An 18,496-nucleotide genomic window follows, 5' to 3' on the forward strand; every position below is an offset into this window, starting at 1 on the left:
ATATAAGCACACAGAATACGGAGCCAGCCATTTTGCAGATGAGAAAACTGAGGCCCAGACAAAGAAAGTGACTTGGACAATGAACCTAGGATAGAACCAGGATTGAAATCTGGATTTACCGACAATCGGGCCAAGGTTTTTTTCATGGTGTATACACACACACACACACACACACACACACACCACAGTTACCCTCAATTCAAACATCTCTTGGTTGAACAACAAAGTTTTTTGAGTATAGGTTCTAAGGAAGTGCCCCTTGGTTAAGGTATAGGTCAGTCTTTTGGGGGAATATGGGGATTATGTTTGCCTTAGCTGGCTTTACCAATTAAATTTCTTTCCCTGTCTCAGTTTTTTCACCAGTAAAATGAGAAGAATAAATTTTATCTATATTAGGTTGTGGAGATTAAAGGAGTTATCAACACAGGTAAGGATGTAGAATGGGCTTCCCTGGTGGTGCTAGTGGTAAAGAACCCGCTTGCCAATGCAGGGGACATAAGGGACATGGATTCCATCTGGGGGTCGGGCAGATCCCCTGGACGAGGGCATGGCAACCCACTCCAATATGCTTGCCTGGAGAATCCCATGGACAGAGGAAGCTGGAAGGTTACAGTCCATAGGGTCACAAATAGACACAACTGAAGCAACTTAGCACACACATAATACCTGGCACATAGAGGTCCTAAGAGTGTCGTCATTAATATGGTTTGTTTAACTCTGTAAATCTAGGGCTAGTTCGGGGTGGGGGGTTGTGTGTCTAGAGTGATCAGGACCTGCTGGTTTCATCAGATTCCAAACTGCCCACCAGGCTCTTGCTCTCTATTTCAGAGGGGAAGAGAAGAGAGGGCAGTGGTGAGTTAGTTCTCCAGGGGGCTCATAATTTTGAGTACATGCAAGATCCCATGAGGGATACACCCAGGCTGACACATCTCTGCCCTTTGAAGTGGAGGAAACCCACGCCATTAGGGAGCCCCCAGAGTTCACTAAAGGGAAGCGCAAGGCCCAGATAGAAGAGAGGCCTCTTGACCTCCAACCCTGGAGCCTGAAAAACCGGGCTAGTTTTGGGACTTCCCTGGTGGTCCAGGGGTTAAGACTCTGTGCTTCCAATGCAGGGGATACGAGTTTGATCTCTGGTTGGGAAACTAAGATCCCATGTGCCCTGCAGCCAAAAAAGAAATATTCAGCAGGTGCTCATATCTGGGCAAAGATTAGAAGGGCATGAGCATCTGTTAACTCTGCAAAGGTGAGCTCATGTGCACGTGTATGTTTGTACATGGATGTCTTCATGTATACACATAGATGCCCGTGTGTATGTGTGTGTACAGGAGTGGCACCTTATGTCTGATTGGAAATGAGATTCCAGGATTACCTTCAGCATGATGCCCAGGCCAGGCCAGGGTCCCAGAATACTAAGCCCACTCCAGTGCCAACCAAGGTCAGTAGATGACTCTGTTGCTTTATAATTCTAAACAAGTAACTTAATCTCTGTGTCTCAGGGTGCCTTAGTTTCTCCACCTATAAAATGAAAATTTGGGGATGAGCTGAGCTCTGAGGTCTTCTCCAACCCTAACAGTAAATCTCTGCAGTAGAGAGGGATAGGTCCCAGGGGTTTCAGGAGGGGATTCTGCTAGGCTCAGCCACTCCACTTTCATGATACCTTTGACTCATGAGAAATGTAAGGCTGAGATCTGGCCTATCTGCCTGTACACAGGGTTTATAAGATGGGGAACAGAATCCAGGCCATTTAGGGGACCAGAGTGTATGACAAGAAACCCTTTCCCTGGGCTTGGGGGACCATAATCCTATGCCCAATAGAATGCTTCCCATACCAGGGTTAAGGGTCCAGGTATAGGAGTCTTCTCATACCAATCATTTCTCTTGAGCTGAGCCTTTAAATTTTTTAATTGAAATATATTTTTTACAATGTTGTGTTAGTTTCAAGTATACAGCAGTTATTCAGTTATACATACACATCTATATTCTTTTTTTACATTCTCTCCTATTATAAGTTTTTACAAGATGTTGAGTATAGTTCCCTGTACTATACAGTAGGTTCTTGTTGGTTGTCTTATATATAGTAGCGTGTATATTTTAATTCCAAATTCCTAATCTATCCCCCATTCTCCAACCTTTAACTGTTGAACCTTTGGTTGCATCTACTCTATGCCAGGCCCAGCACAGGCTGAGTGAAGTATATAGACAAAGATCCTGCCCTTGGGAGGCCCACAGTCTACTTGGGAAAACACATATACACAATTAGTCATCATCACTTACTGTTTATTGAACAAATACATGATTGTACCGTCCATCAAGGTAGTTCTGGACACCTGGGTGGGGACAGGAAATGTGACCTAGAGGAAGAAGGAGTGAGTAGAACCTTGAAGACAGAAAAACTCTGAATTCAGAAAAGCCTGAACAGGGAATTCCAGGAGAAAGCTTGAGCAAAAGTATGGGTGTGGGAGAATGAAGAGACAATAGGAGTCTGAGCATAGCACAAGGTGGATGTAAGTGAGGAAGAGAAATGAAGTGAGAGCACTGGGGCTGGATCATGGAAGGGAAGAATGCCATATTAAGGGGCGTGGTACTGTGGGAGCCACAGGAGGTTTTAGCACAGGCAAATGATGTGACAAGAGAGGTGTATTAGGGATTATCCAGTTTAAGTCAGCAAGAGGTGAAGAGAGGCTATGAGGTTAGCAGGAAGCAGATGTGATGGGCAGAGGCTCAAGGTTGCAAAGAATGAGGATGGTTTGGGGATACCACTCCAAGGGCCAAAACACTGCTCCCTCACTGCTACCCCTCTTCCCCAAGCCGCTGGGTATTGTTTCCCTGTTCCTTCTCCTAGTTGCTAGGATTGAGGAGTCCCTCTGGGGTTTCAGATTAGGCCGGGACAGGATTTTATCAGCAGAGCAGAAGCTCTGGCCTAGTTCTCTTCCCCCCCAACCCCCCCTCCCAGTGAGACAGATGGGCAGTGCTCAGATTCATCCCCACCAGCCCTGCTCTACTGAGAGAGGACGCACAACCTCTGGAGATGCTGAGGATGTGTACTTGTGGTCTTTCCAGCCTCTTCTCAGGCCACTGGGAATGATGGGGGCCTAGAATATGGGACTGGAAGAATCCTGACGGTGATGACTTTGAAAGAATCTCTAAAAGGTAACTTGGATGTTTCGATAGATACGAAAATTGAGGCCCAGAGAGATGACATGACTTGCTTGAGGTCACACAGCAAGTTTGGGGAAAGGATGAAGCCCAGGTTTCCTGGGGGAGGCTGAAGCACCCTCGGGCTTTGATTATCTGGTGCTTGTAGAGAGCGGAGAGTGTTGGAGCCAGGAACTATGTGTTCAAATCCTGGCTTTGCCATTTACTATAACTGTGTGACCCTGATTCCTCAACTTGAAAATGGGGATAACACACACCATTTCGGTTGTTGTGAAGAATAAAAACACATATACAGCAGTATGGCACAATGCCTGGCACTCAGTAAGTGCTCAGAAATGTCAGCTAATGGTCTAGCAGCAGCAATAGTTGCTGTTGAATGCATTACTGAGTATGAATCTATATACTAACCATGAGATCTGTTTCCCTGTGTGGTGGTGGTGGTGGTTAGTCACCCAGTTGGGTCCCACTCTAATAATCAATCAATCCCTGTCTCTCATTTTTCTGTCCAGCCCCAGTAGCAATATGGATTAAATTAGGTGTGTAAGGGCTTCCCAGGTAGCCAGGGGTAAAGAATCTGCCTGCCAGTGCAGGAGAGTCAAGTTCCATCCGGAAGATCCCCTGGAGAAGGAAATGGCAACCCACTCCAGTATTCTTGCCTGGGAAATCCCATGGACAGAGGAGCCTGGCAGGCCACAGCCCATGGGGGTCACAAAAGAGTCGGACACGATTGAGCACACACACGCACAAGATGTGTAAACGTTCCAGTGCAGAGTACTCTCTAGGTCAATGTTTATTTAGCCCAAAGCAATTCCTCTCCAAGTTCTACTGGCAAAATTTTCCTGTCAGCCTAACTAACTCGTCTATACTTCCTGCGATCCCCTGGAACCAGGGAAGAGGGTTGTCTCCCACCTGTTAGGCTTGCCCAGCAGAGGAAAAAAAAGGAGTGGGAAAGCAGCGAGCGTGTACGGCTAAGAAAGGGAGACAGAAAAGGCAGAGCCGGGAGACGGGTGGTGGGGAGGCTGGGGTGCACGAACGTGGTGTGGAGTTGAGAAAACTGTACAGACTGAGGGACTTGAGTGTAAGATGCAGGTGAAAGGACAAGAGAGGCGGCGGGAGAGGTGAGGGAGCTGACAGATGCGGAGGGTGTGCAGAAAGATGGGGGTCTCGTAGGAACGAGTGGGAACCCCCCTCTTAGAGAGGTCCGTGGGTCGCCCAGAGGCAGGGCGGTCCAAGCTTCCAGCAGTTGTTTCTCCAGGCCTCTTCTTCCCTAGCCTGGGAGTCTGGGATCCCCGCGAGGGAGCCACTAGCCGGCTAGCCGCGGAGGAGGCGGGGAGGGGGGATCCGCAGCCTGGGATTGGCCGCCGCTTGGCCGGGCGGTGACGCGAGGCGGGCGGGCCCCTTTGTGACGTCACAATCAGCTGTTTGAACGTTCCAATTTGTGCGGTGAGTCCAGCAGCCGCGGCTGTAGACTCAAAGCCCGGCGCGCGAGCGCAGTCACTCTGAGCGCCGGACTCGCTCCCAACCCAGCCCCCGCGATGCTGCCGGGCCTGTGATCCGCCGCCGATCCCGGGACGCTCCGCCTCACAACTACCTCAGCGCCACCTGGGCCCGCCGCACTGCCCCCAGTCCCCAGGTGAGTTCCCACCGGCTTTGGCCTGGGGGGCTCCTGGAGCCTCGGGACACGCCCCGCGCCCCCAGTTCCCGGGTCTTTGTCAGTCTCAGCGGGCGGCTGCTGGGGCTGCATTCTGGGCTCCGGATTGGCTGCCCCCGCCTGGTAGACCGTGACGTCTCTCTATTTGCATATGACTTTGAGACGTCACCAAGGCCGGCACCGCCCCCCCCACCCCCTCCCGACTCGGGTCGCTTGTCCTCCGGTGACCCGTTGGGCGCTGGGTCGGAACTGGGCCCAAGAGTGAGGGACGCTGAAGGCAGCGGGACCAGAGGGCCCTCTTGTTTCCTGGGCTAACCCAGGAGCTGAGGTCAAACCTCTGATCTACTTTGTCCTTGACACCTGAGAGAGGTTCGAAGAGACTTGAGAGAGGTTCCGAAGGCGCTACTGGGTCTAGATAGGTGGAGGGGGTTGTCAGAAGTTCAGGAGCCCCTGAAGCTTGAACTCTAGATCGCTGGGGCAGCGCCAAGTGGTGGTGCAATCTCCTCTGGCTCCAGGCTCTGCGCCCCTGGGACTAACATAATAACATTCTCCTAATCCCTGACCTGTGTGCAGCGCCTTAGCTGACGTCATTCCCAGCCCCCGAACGAGGGGTCTTAGAGCCCATTTCATGGAAGGAGAAACCGAGGCCCTGAGAGGGGAGGTGGCTTACTCGAGGTCGTGCAGCTAGTTAGAGTCATGCCTCCCTCGTGAGTGGCGGCTGCATTAGCCACTGGCACATACCTAGTAGAAGCTTATTACAAATAACAAGTTACACATCCTCCTTGCACCTAAGACTCTACTTAGGGTTAGTTCAGTTCAGTCGCTCAGTCGTGTGGGACTCTGCAACCCCATGGACTGCAGCACGCCAGGCCTCCCTGTCCATCGCCAACTCAAACTTATGAGTCGGTGATGCCATCCAACCACTTGGGCTAAGCCCCATCCAAATTTGATAATGCTCCCAGGTTTCCTCACTCCTGGATCTTTTTCCAGGAGGTCTCTGGAGACTGGGTCCCCTTTTGAGGCCCCCATCCTCATTCTGTACCTCAGAGTTCTGGAACCCAGTAAAATCACTGCCTCCCAGCTGTTTTGGCCACAGAAAGGTGAGTCAATGGCTGCATCAGAGTGTCTCCCGGGCCAGTGTTGGGATGGGGTGGAGATGAGAGTTCCCTCTGTTTGGCTGTCCTTCACCTCCCACCCTGGTGGCTCAGATGGTAAGGAATCTGTCTGCAATGCAGGAGACCAGAGTTCGATCCCTGGGGTCGGGAAGATCCATTGGAGAAGGAAATGACAACCCACTCCAGTATTCTTGTCTGGAGAATTCCATGGACAGAGGAGCCTGGCAGGCTACAGTCCATGGGATCACAAAGAGTTGGACACAACTGAGCAACTATCACTTTCATCTTGCACCCTCAGAGCTGCCAGCTAGAAATGATTGACCTGGACTAGTGCTGATGATTACAAAGCGTGTGCTCCCCTCTCTGCTCACAGAGAAGCATCAGACACTGAGCAGGAGAGCCTCTGACTTTCCAAATAGATGGGCCTATGGATTGGACCAAGAGTCCTATCTCAGCCTAGACTCTGCTCACAGATGGGCTGGGGTAGAGGTGGCTTGGGGATCAAGTGTTATTCCGGGCACAGCTGTTGCAGTTATTAAAGGGAATGGTTCTCCCAGGAGCAGAACTGGGAATGTGAGAACCAGGAAGTTGGCAGGGCTGGGAAAGAAAAATTCTGGGAGCCTCCCTCTGTGGTCATGAGAGGAGGCGGGCACTGGCTGGCTGGTGAGGCTGTCACTTCTGGCTCTGTCACTGACTTGCTGTGTGACCTCGGGCAGGGAGCTTTCCCAGCCCTAAGCCTTCCTTACCTCAATCGGTTTGTAATTTGAAGAGGCCTGGAGCAGACTCTGGTACACAGTGGATGCTCTGGTAAATGCAGGATGAATCTCCGTGCCAGGAACCTCAGACCCTTTTATAGAGGGACAGAGGGCCCCCTGAGAGGGGCAGTGACTTGATCAAAATCTGACTCCTGTCTGACTCCCCCCGTCTCCCCATGGTTTCTGAAACACCTGTTCACTTTCTTTCCATTTTCTCGATGAAGCAGTAGGTCCTTGGAAACAGGGTGTGCCTCATCAAGGCCCCAGTCTTTCCCTTCCTTCAGGAGGGGTCAAACTCTCTGAATTTTTGGTAACTGAGTCACTAACTCCCTGTGGCTACAAATGGGCTGGGATATGTGGCTTGTGCTGGGCGGGCACTGATTGAGGGTGACCCAGCCTTTCATAATCCCTGAAAATCTACCACCAGGGAGGCCAACACCCAGGCACCACTTCCTTCTGGAGCCCACTGTGGGGTCTGCAAATGTATACATACTCTCAGGGTGTAGAGCTTAGGTGATTCTGTGGCAAGTGTGAAAAATATACCCAGGGATTGGAAGATGTGCAACAACCATAGAAATACCCCAGGTGGGTTTGCAATAAGAGTAGAATGCCTCCAGGGAATGGAATTGTGACTGTATCCCCAGGGAGCTTTATAGAAAGTGTGGAAACATCCTTAGAGGAAGGTGACAAGTAGCTGAGTAGCAAAACTGTTGGCTGTCTTCAGGAGAGTCAAGCTTTAGGGACATCCAGGGGGCCTGGCCAGCAGCCCCTAAACCAGGTCTAGTCCTGAAGTAGGCTGTTTCCATTCCTGGAGCAGAGAGTTTTCTTTCTCATCTTCAGCCAGGCAAGGACTGATTGAGGGCTTGAGTCCTGGTCCAACCCTCAGTCTTCATCCTTAAGGGGTCTTGGGGTCTGATAGCTCTCTCCCTCCATCATCACCTCCCACTGACCTGCTGTTTCACTGGGACCAGGCAACCTGATCTCCCTCCCTAACCAGGGATGCAATCCTTGAGCAGGAGCTTGGAAATAGTGGGGATGAGGGTAGAGGGCCTGTGGAAATAGGACCTTCATCTGACAGACACAATTGAGGTTTATGTAATCACATGGTGAGATGGTAGCTGTTCTGTGGGATTTCTGCTAGTGAGCCCTTTTCAAGCCACACAGGCTCAAGTAGTGGTTCTTTTTTTGTTTTTCTTTTTAAATTGTTTTTGGCTGTACCAGGTCTTAGTCGCAGCGCTCGGGATCTTCAGTCTTTGTTGCAGCATGTGGGATCTAGTTCCCTGACCAGGGATGGAACCTGGGCCCCTGAGTTGGGAGGGCAGAGTCTTAGCCACTGGACCACCAGAGAAGTCCCCTCAAGTAGTGATTCTTAATCTCTGGGGTCAAGGACTGCTGTTTAGGGAATCATGATGAAAACCAAGGTCCTTCAGTTCAGAAAAATACACATGGACCATGGTCCCAGGTCACTAAATTAAAAATGCCTAACCCAGACAGATACCCAGCAAAGGCAATGGAGTATAGTGATCTGGAATCTGCATGGATTAGAATCCTTTCTCTGTGTCTTACTAGCTGTAAGATTTTAGGCAAATCATCTTATGCCTCTGAGCCTCAATTTCTTCACCTGTAAAAGAGGGCTAATAATTATATCCATTTCCTAGAGTTATTATGACGATTACATGAGGTAATAGGTTAAAGGCTTAACACAGTACTTGGCACATGAATATTAGCTATATGATGATGATGATGATAAATAATCACAATATTGGGTGATTTCTTCCTTGCCTGCAGAAGTGTTTTTACCCTTCAAGGTCCAGGTTGGACGTACAGTCCTTTGAGGACCTTCCCTGATAGAGTCTTATATATCAGTCCTAGAGCTTGCATATTAACAATTATTAATAATAAACCAGTTGATTAGTTTATTGAATGCTTAGTCTGTATCCAGGTACTGTTCTGAGCACTTTGTGTTTAGTTCATTTAATTCTCATGAGAGCCCAGAAGAGGATACTATTATTAGCTCATTTAATTCCTTTAAGGCCTGAGAGGAGGATACTATTATTCTTGTCATTTGACAGATGAGAAAACTAAAGCACAGATACGTTAAAATAACTTCTGCTGCTGCTGCTGCTAAGTCACTTCAGTTGTGTCCTACTCTGTGCGACCCCATAGACGGCAGCCCCCCAGGCTCCCCTGTCCCTGGGATTCTCCAGGCAAGAACGCTGGAGTGGGTTGCCATTTCCTTCTCCAAGGCATGAAAGGGAAAAGTGAAGGTGAAGTCGCTCAGTCATATCCGACTGTTAGGGACCCCATGAACTGCAGCCTACCAGGCTCCTCCATCCATGGGATTTTCCAGGCAAGAGTACTGGAGTGGGTGCCATTGCCTTCTCCAAAATAACTTCTAAGGTCATACAAAAGACAGAAAAGCCTGAAGGCAGGCTGACTTAGCAGAAAGTGAACAAACAACACACATACACAAATGTGTTTACACACACACATACACGCACAGGGCAAAGCTTTCCCACACATTTCCATTGTACTCTTATCAATGTTTTGGGTGCTGGGGAAGGTATCCCCAGCCAGGAGTTGAGGGGAGAGCAGTCCCTGGTACCTCTGACTCCTCTCTACCTCACAGGTTTCTGCACTGCCATAGACCATCCCCCTCCCCCAGGCCTCTTTGCTCCCCCACCATGCTTCAGCGCCTCACCAGCCTCTTCTTCAGTCCCCCACCACCTGCCGCCGAGGACCCCGACTGCCCCCAAGCCTTCGTCTCTGAGGAAGATGAAGTGGATGGCTGGCTCATCATTGACCTGCCCGGTGAGTCTGGGGCCAGGACTGACTCCTGAGCCTGTGAAGTTTTCATTAGGGCACATAGTCCAGCCATGAGCAGGGAGCTGCTAGGGGACTGGGGAGTTCCCAAGGCAAATTGGGGCTGAAGCAGTAGCATTGGAGGTAGGGGTAACAGCGCCGTCCCATGCAAGCTGGGGCTCTCTCCTGGCAGAGGTGTTGCAGTCCACACCTCAAGCGCCCTAGGGCAGCAGGTTGAGATTTGTGGGTGCCCCATGGGTGTGGCTGGAGGGGCTACGGGTCTGACTAACGATGCCCTTTCTCTCCCTGTCCCATTGTGTCTGGTATGTGTGTGTGTGTGTGTGTGTGTGGTGTGTCTGTGTCTCCATTGTGTCCGGGGTGTGTGTGTGTGTGTGTGTGTGTGTGTGTGTGTGTCTGTGTCTGGGTCTCCACTGTGTCCGGTGTGTGTGTGTGTGTGTGTGTGTGTGTGTGTGTGTGTGTATGTGTGTCTGGTGTGTCTGTGTCTCCCCACTGCGCCCCCTCCTTCCGTAACCCATAGACAGCTTCACAGCTCCACCCAGCCCCGGGGCTGCTGCTGCCCCAGCAGGCCGCCCTCCACCCGCACCCTCCTTGATGGATGAAAGCTGGTTTGTTACCCCTCCGGCCTGTTTTACTGCAGAGGGGCCTGGACTCGGGCCTGCCCGCCTCCAGAGCAGCCCCCTGGAGGACCTCCTCATCGAGCACCCCAGCATGTCCGTTTACGTGACCGGCAGCACCATAGTGCTGGAGCCTGGCCCTCCTTCCCCGCATCCAGAAGACGATGAAGCTGCCCTGCCTGACGGAGACTCTAGCGACGGGTGAGCGGGCCGCGAGCAGAGCCTGGAGGCCTAGAGAGGAGTGTCTTGGAGCCCAGGAACCCCCTGGCACTGCCCGGGAGGACCCTTTAGAGGCGGGTGTTCGAGGCAAAGGGCGGGGCCGATGGGCCAGGATGTAGCTCGGCCCGAAGGCAAAGGAGCCTTTGAGATTGGGAGAGGCGTGTCTTCGTGGCTGGGGTGGAGCTTGAGAAAGACTGGAGCAGACGCTTAGGGTCTGTTGAGGTTGGAAGGGCGAGGCCGCAGAGCTAAGTAAGTGTGGGGGTAGGGTACAGAATGCCAGGGTCGAATCGGAAGTTGAAGCTGAGCCTTCACGGGGCCACATTTACCCGTTTTAGAGTCTAGGACCGAGGAGGCATCTCGGGGTGGCCTGGAGGAAGGGCTGGTACCCACGAGAAAGGCATTGGGCGCCCCCCTCTGAGCAGAGACTAAACCTTGAGGAGGGTGCGGGGACAAATGGGAGGTGCCAGCACTCCCCTCGATCTGTCCAGCCCTGACTGACTGTCTCTCCCCGCAGGGAGCTGGCGCCTGCTCGCCGCGAACCCCGGGCCCTGCACCACGCCGCCCCTCTGCCGGCGCGGGCTGCGCTGCTGGAGAAGGCGGGCCAGGCGCGGCGGCTGCAGCGGGCCCGGCAGCGGGCCGAGCGCCACGCGCTGAGCGCTAAGGTGGTGCAGAGGCAGAACCGCGCCCGCGAGAGCCGTCCGCGCCGGCCCAAGCACCAGGGCAGCTTTGTCTACCAGCCCTGCCAGCGCCAGTTCAACTATTGAGCTTCCCCCGGCCGTGCTGCAAACCCCTCGCTGACTCCCGACCCCATCCAGCCCCTCCGCCGCAGCCAGTGTGCTGATGGGGGGGGCGCCTGCAGCCCACCTCGGGCTGGATACCACAGCCTCCCTTCTTAATTGTGTGAAGTGGGCTGATCGCCCCTCTCTCCCACCCCTACTTCCCTTTCTCCGATCCTCTAATCTGCCTCTGAACACACCCCTCACCCCGCTCTGCAACCCCGCCCCCCCCCGCCCCCCCCAGCCCCGCTCTCACCTTCTGGCCCCGTCTGGTATCTAATCCTCCATCTCCTCCACTGACAGTCTTTCCTTCCCTGGTGTCCCTTCTGGATCTTTGCTCTGACACTCTCCATCCCCATTCCTCCAGTCCTCTATTTCCGACCCACTCCTGTTTCTGAGACTGTCTTCTTCCAGTCTCATCTGGCTCATTTCCTACCTTCAGCTCCCACTTTACAAGCCTCACTCTATCTAATGTCTGGACCTGCATTCACTCCTACTCCCTTATTACTCAGTGATTCTCCCAGTGAGACTAGAGGGTTCTGCCTTTAGTCTCCCCCTTCCTCTCCTCTGGAGGCTGGGCTCCCTGAAGTTGCTCAGGCATGGAAAGGTAAGGTATGTGGGAAAGGACTGTGAGATGTGAGTTAGTGGGAGAAAGTGGAGGGAATCGAGGAAAAGAGGAAACCTATTGGAAGGGTAGTCAGGTCAGGCGGGTTGAGATGCTGTAGGGAGCAGGGCACAATAGGGGCTCACACTGTGCTTGCTCAGAGAGGCCAAGCCTTGCTCTCAAGCTGGAGCCTGGAGTCTACTCCCTCATCCCTTTTCTATAATTCACCTCCCAAATCTCTTCCTGAAATCAAACCCTCTGCAGATCCCTGTGTCTGAAGGGCTTAGTTAGTACCTTGCTGCCCTTACTTGCAACGTCAACTTAGCAGTAAAGGCTGGGCAAAGCCCTGCCATCCTAGATATCTGTTCATATGCCCAAGGTGCTAGAACTAGCTTAGGAGAGATGCAGGCTGGAGGGATTCTAGGCAGGGGAAGGACACACCCCAGAATAAGAATGCAGAATGGTGATGCTGGGTAGGACAAGCTGTGGGGTGAAGCCATCCCAAGAATGGCAGTGCAGCCTTTATCTTGCCTCTGGCCTGGTATTTCACACTCTGCCAGGATGGCTAATAAACAGTCCCGGGTAGGAGGCCAGGAGCCCCACTGTCCCAATCCCCATAGTCCCTGCCCAGGTTCAGGGCCTTTAAGGAAGGCTCTCTTCATTTTCTTTCCCAGGGCTCTCTCCCTTTCTAGGCTGCTGGGGAGAAATAGGTACCCTAGGGTTTTCTCTTCCCTTCTCCTCCCGTAAGTACATGGGAGAGGGGACCTGGATACCTGGATGAGACACAGGGGATAGGTCAGTCAGCTTTCTCCTTCTCACGGCAGGATTGAATTTTGGGCTCAGACACCAGCAACAGCCTCTTGGGATGCCCCGAGTTGCTTCTCCTTTCCTTTTTCTAACTGTCCTTTTCTAGTGTGTGCTCTTTCTTCCTTGAAACTTTTAATATTTCTTGTTACATATGAACATAGGTCTTCCCCCTCACTCCAGTTCTAGGTTTCTAGGCCTCGTGGCCAAGCTGAAGTTTAGAGAAAACTCTGCTAACCCTAGGCCTCATGGGGGTTGTATGGATAAGGGAGGGGGTAGCCCTACAGAAGTTGGGAAGGGGACAGAGGAAGCCCTGTTGGGGTCTCATACGAAAGGGAATAAGCCACATTTACAATATAAAAGCAGTTCAAAGTCCCCACACTGGTCCACCAGGGCTCCAGTAGTTGACAGCCTTGCCCCTCTCCCCAAGGTTACAACCTAGTCTCTGATTCTTCCAGCTACTCCTTGGTTACATCACAGCCAGCTTAGGGTCTTCAGCACTTCCAAGAGCTGAAACTCCCTCCAGCACTTCTTGCCTACTCTTTCGCTGCCAGCTGGAGCTTAGGCTCAGTTCTGGGCAGTGCTGTTCACAACCCTTCTGTGGGGGAAAAGTGAGTTAGAGCATTTGGCTCCAGTTTTGGAAGGCCCCTACCTTACCCATAATTCTGTAAGGCTCCTGTAGTTTTAGAACCCTCCAATATCATCACCTAGCTGGTTGCAAGGCTCATATTTTTTTACTTTCCTATAGATTTCTGTAGCATTTGAGTGTGGCAATATTTTAATTGTGTATAGATCTCTAAGAACCAACACTAGTTGGTCTTCCTGTTAGTCTGACTCCTGAAGCATCAGACCTCGTCATACTGTACTGACTGTGTACGTGCCTTTCACCTTGAGCATGCTTCAGGATTTTTTTTTAAACCACAGAACTTGAATACATGAGGGAACCAGAACTCACAAAGTCCTATGCAACCTCAGACAGGAGGAGGTTAGAGAGTCTGTCCTTATGATGTTTTCAGAGACCCTGGAGAAGTCTGTTCCAGACTGTATTACTTCATGTCAGCACTACTAGCGCTTTGCTAAAACTCAGTTATATGAGAGGGACCCATTTCTAGAGTGTGTCCCAGTTACATGAAAGGACAACTTCCAGTAATTCCCCAATACAGCTGTCTTCAAGCTGGGTGTCGTTTCCAGCTCTTGCCAGTCTGGCCCCACCAGGGTACCGCGTGTGTATGAATGCAGTGTGCTGCTGTTTTGGAGTATGCTTGCTCCCTGACCCCTGTCTGGAACCCTGGTAGTCTGCTCTGACACATGATGTCAGGTACAATGAGGACCCCACCAGAGCTCCTGGATGACTCCTCAGATCCATGTGGCTTTCTGTGAGGGGACTGAAGGCAGACATAACATGGCCCCGTGTACCTTTCCTCTTGCCCTGCCCCCTGGTTCCAGGTGGAACCAGTAAGATGAATGCATCCCTCTTGGGTGTTTTGTGTTGAGACCGGCTGAAAAGAGGAGACTCTGGTTGACCATGTTGTGACATGTTGCAGACTCGAGGACACAACCCCCTCAGCCTGGTCACGTGGCATGCCTGTGGATGTGTGTAACAGGATTCTGATTGTTAGACTGTAATGTTATTCCTCTATGGGAGAAAAAGTTACTATAAAGAAAAACAAATAAAAATCTATTTAAAGCACATTATGCTTTCTTCCTGAGTAGAGCTAAAGTTGAAGTACTTTGCAATCTCAAACACAGTACTGACATGGTGTGTTATTATAAGGCTGGGTTTGGTTCTGGTTGTGTGTGTCACACAGGGGAGGAAAAGGATAGATGAGCTTGCTGGTGACAGAGCCAGACAATGTGGGGTGACTCAGAAATAACTACTTTTAGAGAAAACTACTTTTATAATGCAAGACACATTTCAAAAAATGAGAATAAGAACATGAGAGCAATTCACTCTTTTGGTCTCAGGCACTGGGTTATGGAGCCACTGCAGGGGAAGGGATGGAGTACATGTCTAGCTATAGGAGACACGGCAGAAGGCTGGGGCCCAGAAGAAGATAAAGACAAGACCTCAAGCACTGATGTCCCCTGAATGTTGGGGGTAGGAGAGGGGCAGAAGCAGCTGGTGTAGAGACCACGATTTTTAATGTAAGGACAGAACCAGGAAAGGGAGAAACCTAGGCATGTCCATAAGTCACCCCAAGCCATGGTGATGTAAATTAAAAACAGAGCAGCCAAAGAGTGGAACACAGTGAGTATCTCTGAACTACATAATGCAAAATGACCACTTTTATTTGGGAGCTGCTCCATCTAACCTCAGATATGGACTGAAGTTAGAAACCTGACCTAAACTGGGCTAGATTCTTGATGCTGTTACAAAAAATCTTGCTGGTCGGTCTGGGCTTCTCTCTTGAATGGAGGAGGTGTATACATGCTTGTTTTGGAGCAATCATGCGCATGGAGAAGCAGATGAAAGAGGTAGAGAAAAGTGCCATCTGATTTGCTGATTGCTTCCTGTTTCTAGATGATCCTGGGTGACTTTGATCCTAAGTTGATTCTGTTGTTTTCAACCAAAGGAAATCTGACCAATGTCAAAGTGCCTGGTACAGTGCTAAAAAGAGCTAATTTTCCAAAGCCAAGCCATGAGCTGAGTGCACAATTATGTTCATTTCCCACAACTTCCCAGACAGGCATCTCAAGTGCAACGAGGACAAGATGGAATTCTAATTCACAAAGAAGGCTGTTCTATTCACTTATGGTCCAAAGAAAGAGCCTGCTTACCCAATAATCCCTTACCAATAACATACGTTTATGTTCTAGGACAAAAGACATTTATTTAACACATTCAGTATTTCACATTGTACAAACCCTTAGATTCTCTTTATTCACTGGTCCATTTCTACAACAAATACATCCAAAACACTATATAATAAAATTATTTACAACATTTCCAAATGAGAAGATTTCCTGTTGCCCTACTACTGCTATTCACACACAGTACTTCCACAGCACAATACATCATTAGAGATCTAAAAATGCTCACCCTGTACTCTAGGCTGCTTAGGAAATGTGAAAACTAATAACATAATCGCATTAGCTCCTCTCAATACATGGCAACATTTTAGAAACCTTGAACTTCCTCTTGCAACACCAAAATGGTTCAACAACTCTCCTTTCCCCATTGCACTTTACGAAACAGGCTGCAGGGACTAGGAAAAGGACCACGTTATTAAAATAACTAACTGTACAGAAATGGATTTTTAAAAAGTCACAGCTCAAAATTGCTTTTTGTAAAATTCACACACATTTACAAATATCAAGTCGTCGTCCAGCTTGTTTACTTGGATTTTCTTCGCTTGGATTGCACCGCACTGGTTACGTCTGTGGGGGAGAAAGAACAGACATGTTCAGCTGAGGCAACTTTTTACCACAGTGCCTTTCAGGCAGTCCACAAGAACCAGGGCTGACCTGAGTGGAGGCCTACTGGACTCTGAGTCAGTCTAAGGGACTCAAAAGGCCCACTTAGTGTGAAGAGGGTCTCAGGCTTCTTGGCCTGATAAGACTAGGGCCTGGCTGGCAACTGGGGAAATGTTATACAGGTAGTAGGAGGTGAAGCAAACATACATGGAAAAGGTGCCAAGGTGGGGACAGCCTCTTTAGTGGGGCAATTAACCCCACCATCTCCATCCCCTGTTTCCATCACTCAACAAAATGATGGATAGACTGACAATGCTTTTAGTCAGAAATCAATGAGTGATGCTACAAGCAAGTGAATATATTGTGCCAGAGTGCAAAACAAAACAGCCTCTGGATCCCTTCTGGAGCTAAGCCATTTTTTTTTTTTTTTTTTCACTGAAGAACTCTTAGCCACGCCATAGTCAAAGTCTCTAAATAACATGACTATGACCTTGGTCAGGAAGTGTCTACTATGGCCTAATAGCAATTCGGAGCACGCCATAGCCTGCTCTGAGCCCAGGTGAGCCTGAAGGCTTCATGGAAGAGGTGGGAACTGAGAGGTTTATATCAGTGACAGGGTAACAGTGACATAAAAGGGAGGGAAGGAGTGTGTTTTAATTCCTTTAGTATTACGTCTTCAACCAACCAACTTAATCTTCTCCCATATTTAAACCATCTTTCTCAAAAACTTTTCAACGTAAGTCTTCTACAGCAAAGTAATAGTGAATAGCCTAAAGCTCTCCAACTGTAAACATTTCTTTAAAATCTCATATTAATATTAAAAATTCACCCTCATTCTTCATGCTGCTCCATAATAGATATTTTTGATTTAAAATATTTTTACTTCCCATAAGGACCAAAAAAGTGCCTTCTATTTAACATAAATGTGTTGGATGAATTCAACTTACCCCTTTCTAGAAACTAGGCTGAATTTTCTGATGCTGCACATTATTAGGTTCAGTATTCTAAGCAATTTTTATTTTCTTTTTTGTATTATATCATATTTTGAGAACCCAGACTTAAAACGTACATACAAAAAGAAAAAATTTCACTAGGTAAAATTTTAGCTAAGTAATTGCTAAGAAGTGAAACCTAGATGATTTTCTAAAAGGTGGCCTGTGTGGTGATTTCAGGCTTCTGTTGGTAGAAGTTTCAATACACCTTGCTTCTTGCGGGGAGATGGTGATGCTCATGCCAGGTGGTAGAATTAGTTTCTCTGATTTACTCATTAGTCTTTTGCTAATCAGAGGACAGTAAATCTGATATGATGTTGATAACGGTGTAAATTCCATATAAATAAACCTAGTCCCACATAGCACACAACTCCCCATGATCAATCAACTCTTTACATCCACCACCTCTCAACCTTCACTTTCATTGTAGATTTGTCATTTGCAGTGAAAACATACAGGGTTTTGTCTTGACTAAGTGTTCATCCTTAGAAAAATATCTGTTACTTAGGTCAACTTTGGGAGCTTCTCCTTTGTTATGATATGAATGATCAAGTGGTGTGTCTAAGCAACACATATGGCTGGGAAGCATGGTTAGCAGTCGGGGAATAAACAACCTTAGGCTCCCCCCTTCATTCCCTCCTTGCTTGTTCCCATCTGTCAGTGCTCCAAAGCACCCAGGGATCTGGCAGGCCGCCTCTGCTTCTGAGGATGAATCAATGAGTGGGGCCATGAATAAACAAGTTATCTATGCTAGAAACTGCAAAAAAAAATAAAAGTCTTTTAGATACTAGGGTGAGAGGTGGCAGTGGTGGTGTAGGGTGTACGTTTATACTCCCATGAAAGAGAAAACCTGGTCTTGAAGTCTCTATCACCTTCTCTGGATAAATCCAACCAATCTGGTCACAGAGCAAAGTTACCTTTGATGTTTCTATAAACCTGAAAAGTTATTTTTATGGTTCAATTTTATACTCCCTCTAAAATATTACCATGTTTACCATTCTGTTGAACACAATAAGAAAGTCTGGAAGCTAAGTTTTTAAGGTAAGGAATTCTGGGGAAGTAATGTAGTAGGCAGAGGTATATTCAGGATGTACTTAATATGTAAGGCCTGCTCCTTATGGCTACCTAGCTTATCTGATTATGCATAATCCTACCCCAAGCCCCTATTATAAATACCATATTGGGGAAAAAATCATATACATTATTGAAAAACTCTCAGGTTTTTTTTTTTTTTTTAACCATCAAATATCTTTTTATTTTTGGCTGCACTGCGCTGCTTGCCAGTATCTTAGTTCTTTGACCAGGGATTGAACTCAGGCCATGGCAGTGAAAGCCCAGAATCCTAACCACTAAGCCACCAGGGAACTCCCAACCTTTAAGGATTGTATAAATTAATGTCTTCACAGATACACAAATAGTCCAAAGACTAATAGTATAGTTACTTCGCTGATGTTCATATTTTACAATTGACTCTATGGTAAAAGTGAGGGTCAGTAACAGTCTTTCAGGTGGTGTCTATGTGTGTCCTTGGGATACATTTAAATTTGTAATTTGAAAGAGCCTTTTTAAAGCA

General features: G+C 48.9%; 2 protein-coding genes across 25 annotated transcripts in view; one reads left to right on the plus strand and one right to left on the minus strand.

The window, feature by feature from the left end:
* Positions 1-4,589: 4,589 nt before the first annotated feature.
* Positions 4,590-14,207, plus strand: TP53INP2 (tumor protein p53 inducible nuclear protein 2). 5 transcript variants are annotated; one of them, XM_027977112.2, is made up of 5 exons: positions 4,590-4,789; positions 5,798-5,907; positions 9,307-9,488; positions 10,018-10,315; positions 10,848-14,207. In XM_027977112.2, the coding sequence occupies exons 3-5, from the start codon at positions 9,362-9,364 to the stop codon at positions 11,095-11,097; spliced, it is 675 nt and encodes a 224-aa protein (XP_027832913.1). In that variant the 5' UTR covers positions 4,590-4,789; positions 5,798-5,907; positions 9,307-9,361; the 3' UTR covers positions 11,098-14,207. The 5 variants fall into 5 exon arrangements, with proteins under 5 accessions (XP_027832913.1, XP_042086010.1, XP_042086009.1 ...); XM_042230076.1 differs by having other exon boundaries at positions 10,138-10,315; XM_042230075.1 differs by having other exon boundaries at positions 9,343-9,488.
* A 1,121-nt stretch (positions 14,208-15,328) lies between these two features.
* The window catches only part of NCOA6 (nuclear receptor coactivator 6), a 91,854-nt gene continuing 88,686 nt past the window's right edge, over positions 15,329-18,496 (minus strand). For all 20 annotated transcript variants that reach the window (XM_060397725.1, XM_060397724.1, XM_060397729.1 and 17 more), the window contains one exon: positions 15,329-15,895. In XM_060397725.1, the coding sequence (XP_060253708.1) occupies positions 15,852-15,895 (44 nt within the window). In that variant the 3' untranslated portion in view covers positions 15,329-15,851. The remainder of the gene's footprint in view (positions 15,896-18,496) is intronic.

Source organism: Ovis aries, chromosome 13, assembly GCF_016772045.2.
Source record: "Ovis aries strain OAR_USU_Benz2616 breed Rambouillet chromosome 13, ARS-UI_Ramb_v3.0, whole genome shotgun sequence".
Classification (NCBI taxonomy): Eukaryota; Metazoa; Chordata; class Mammalia; order Artiodactyla; family Bovidae; genus Ovis; species Ovis aries.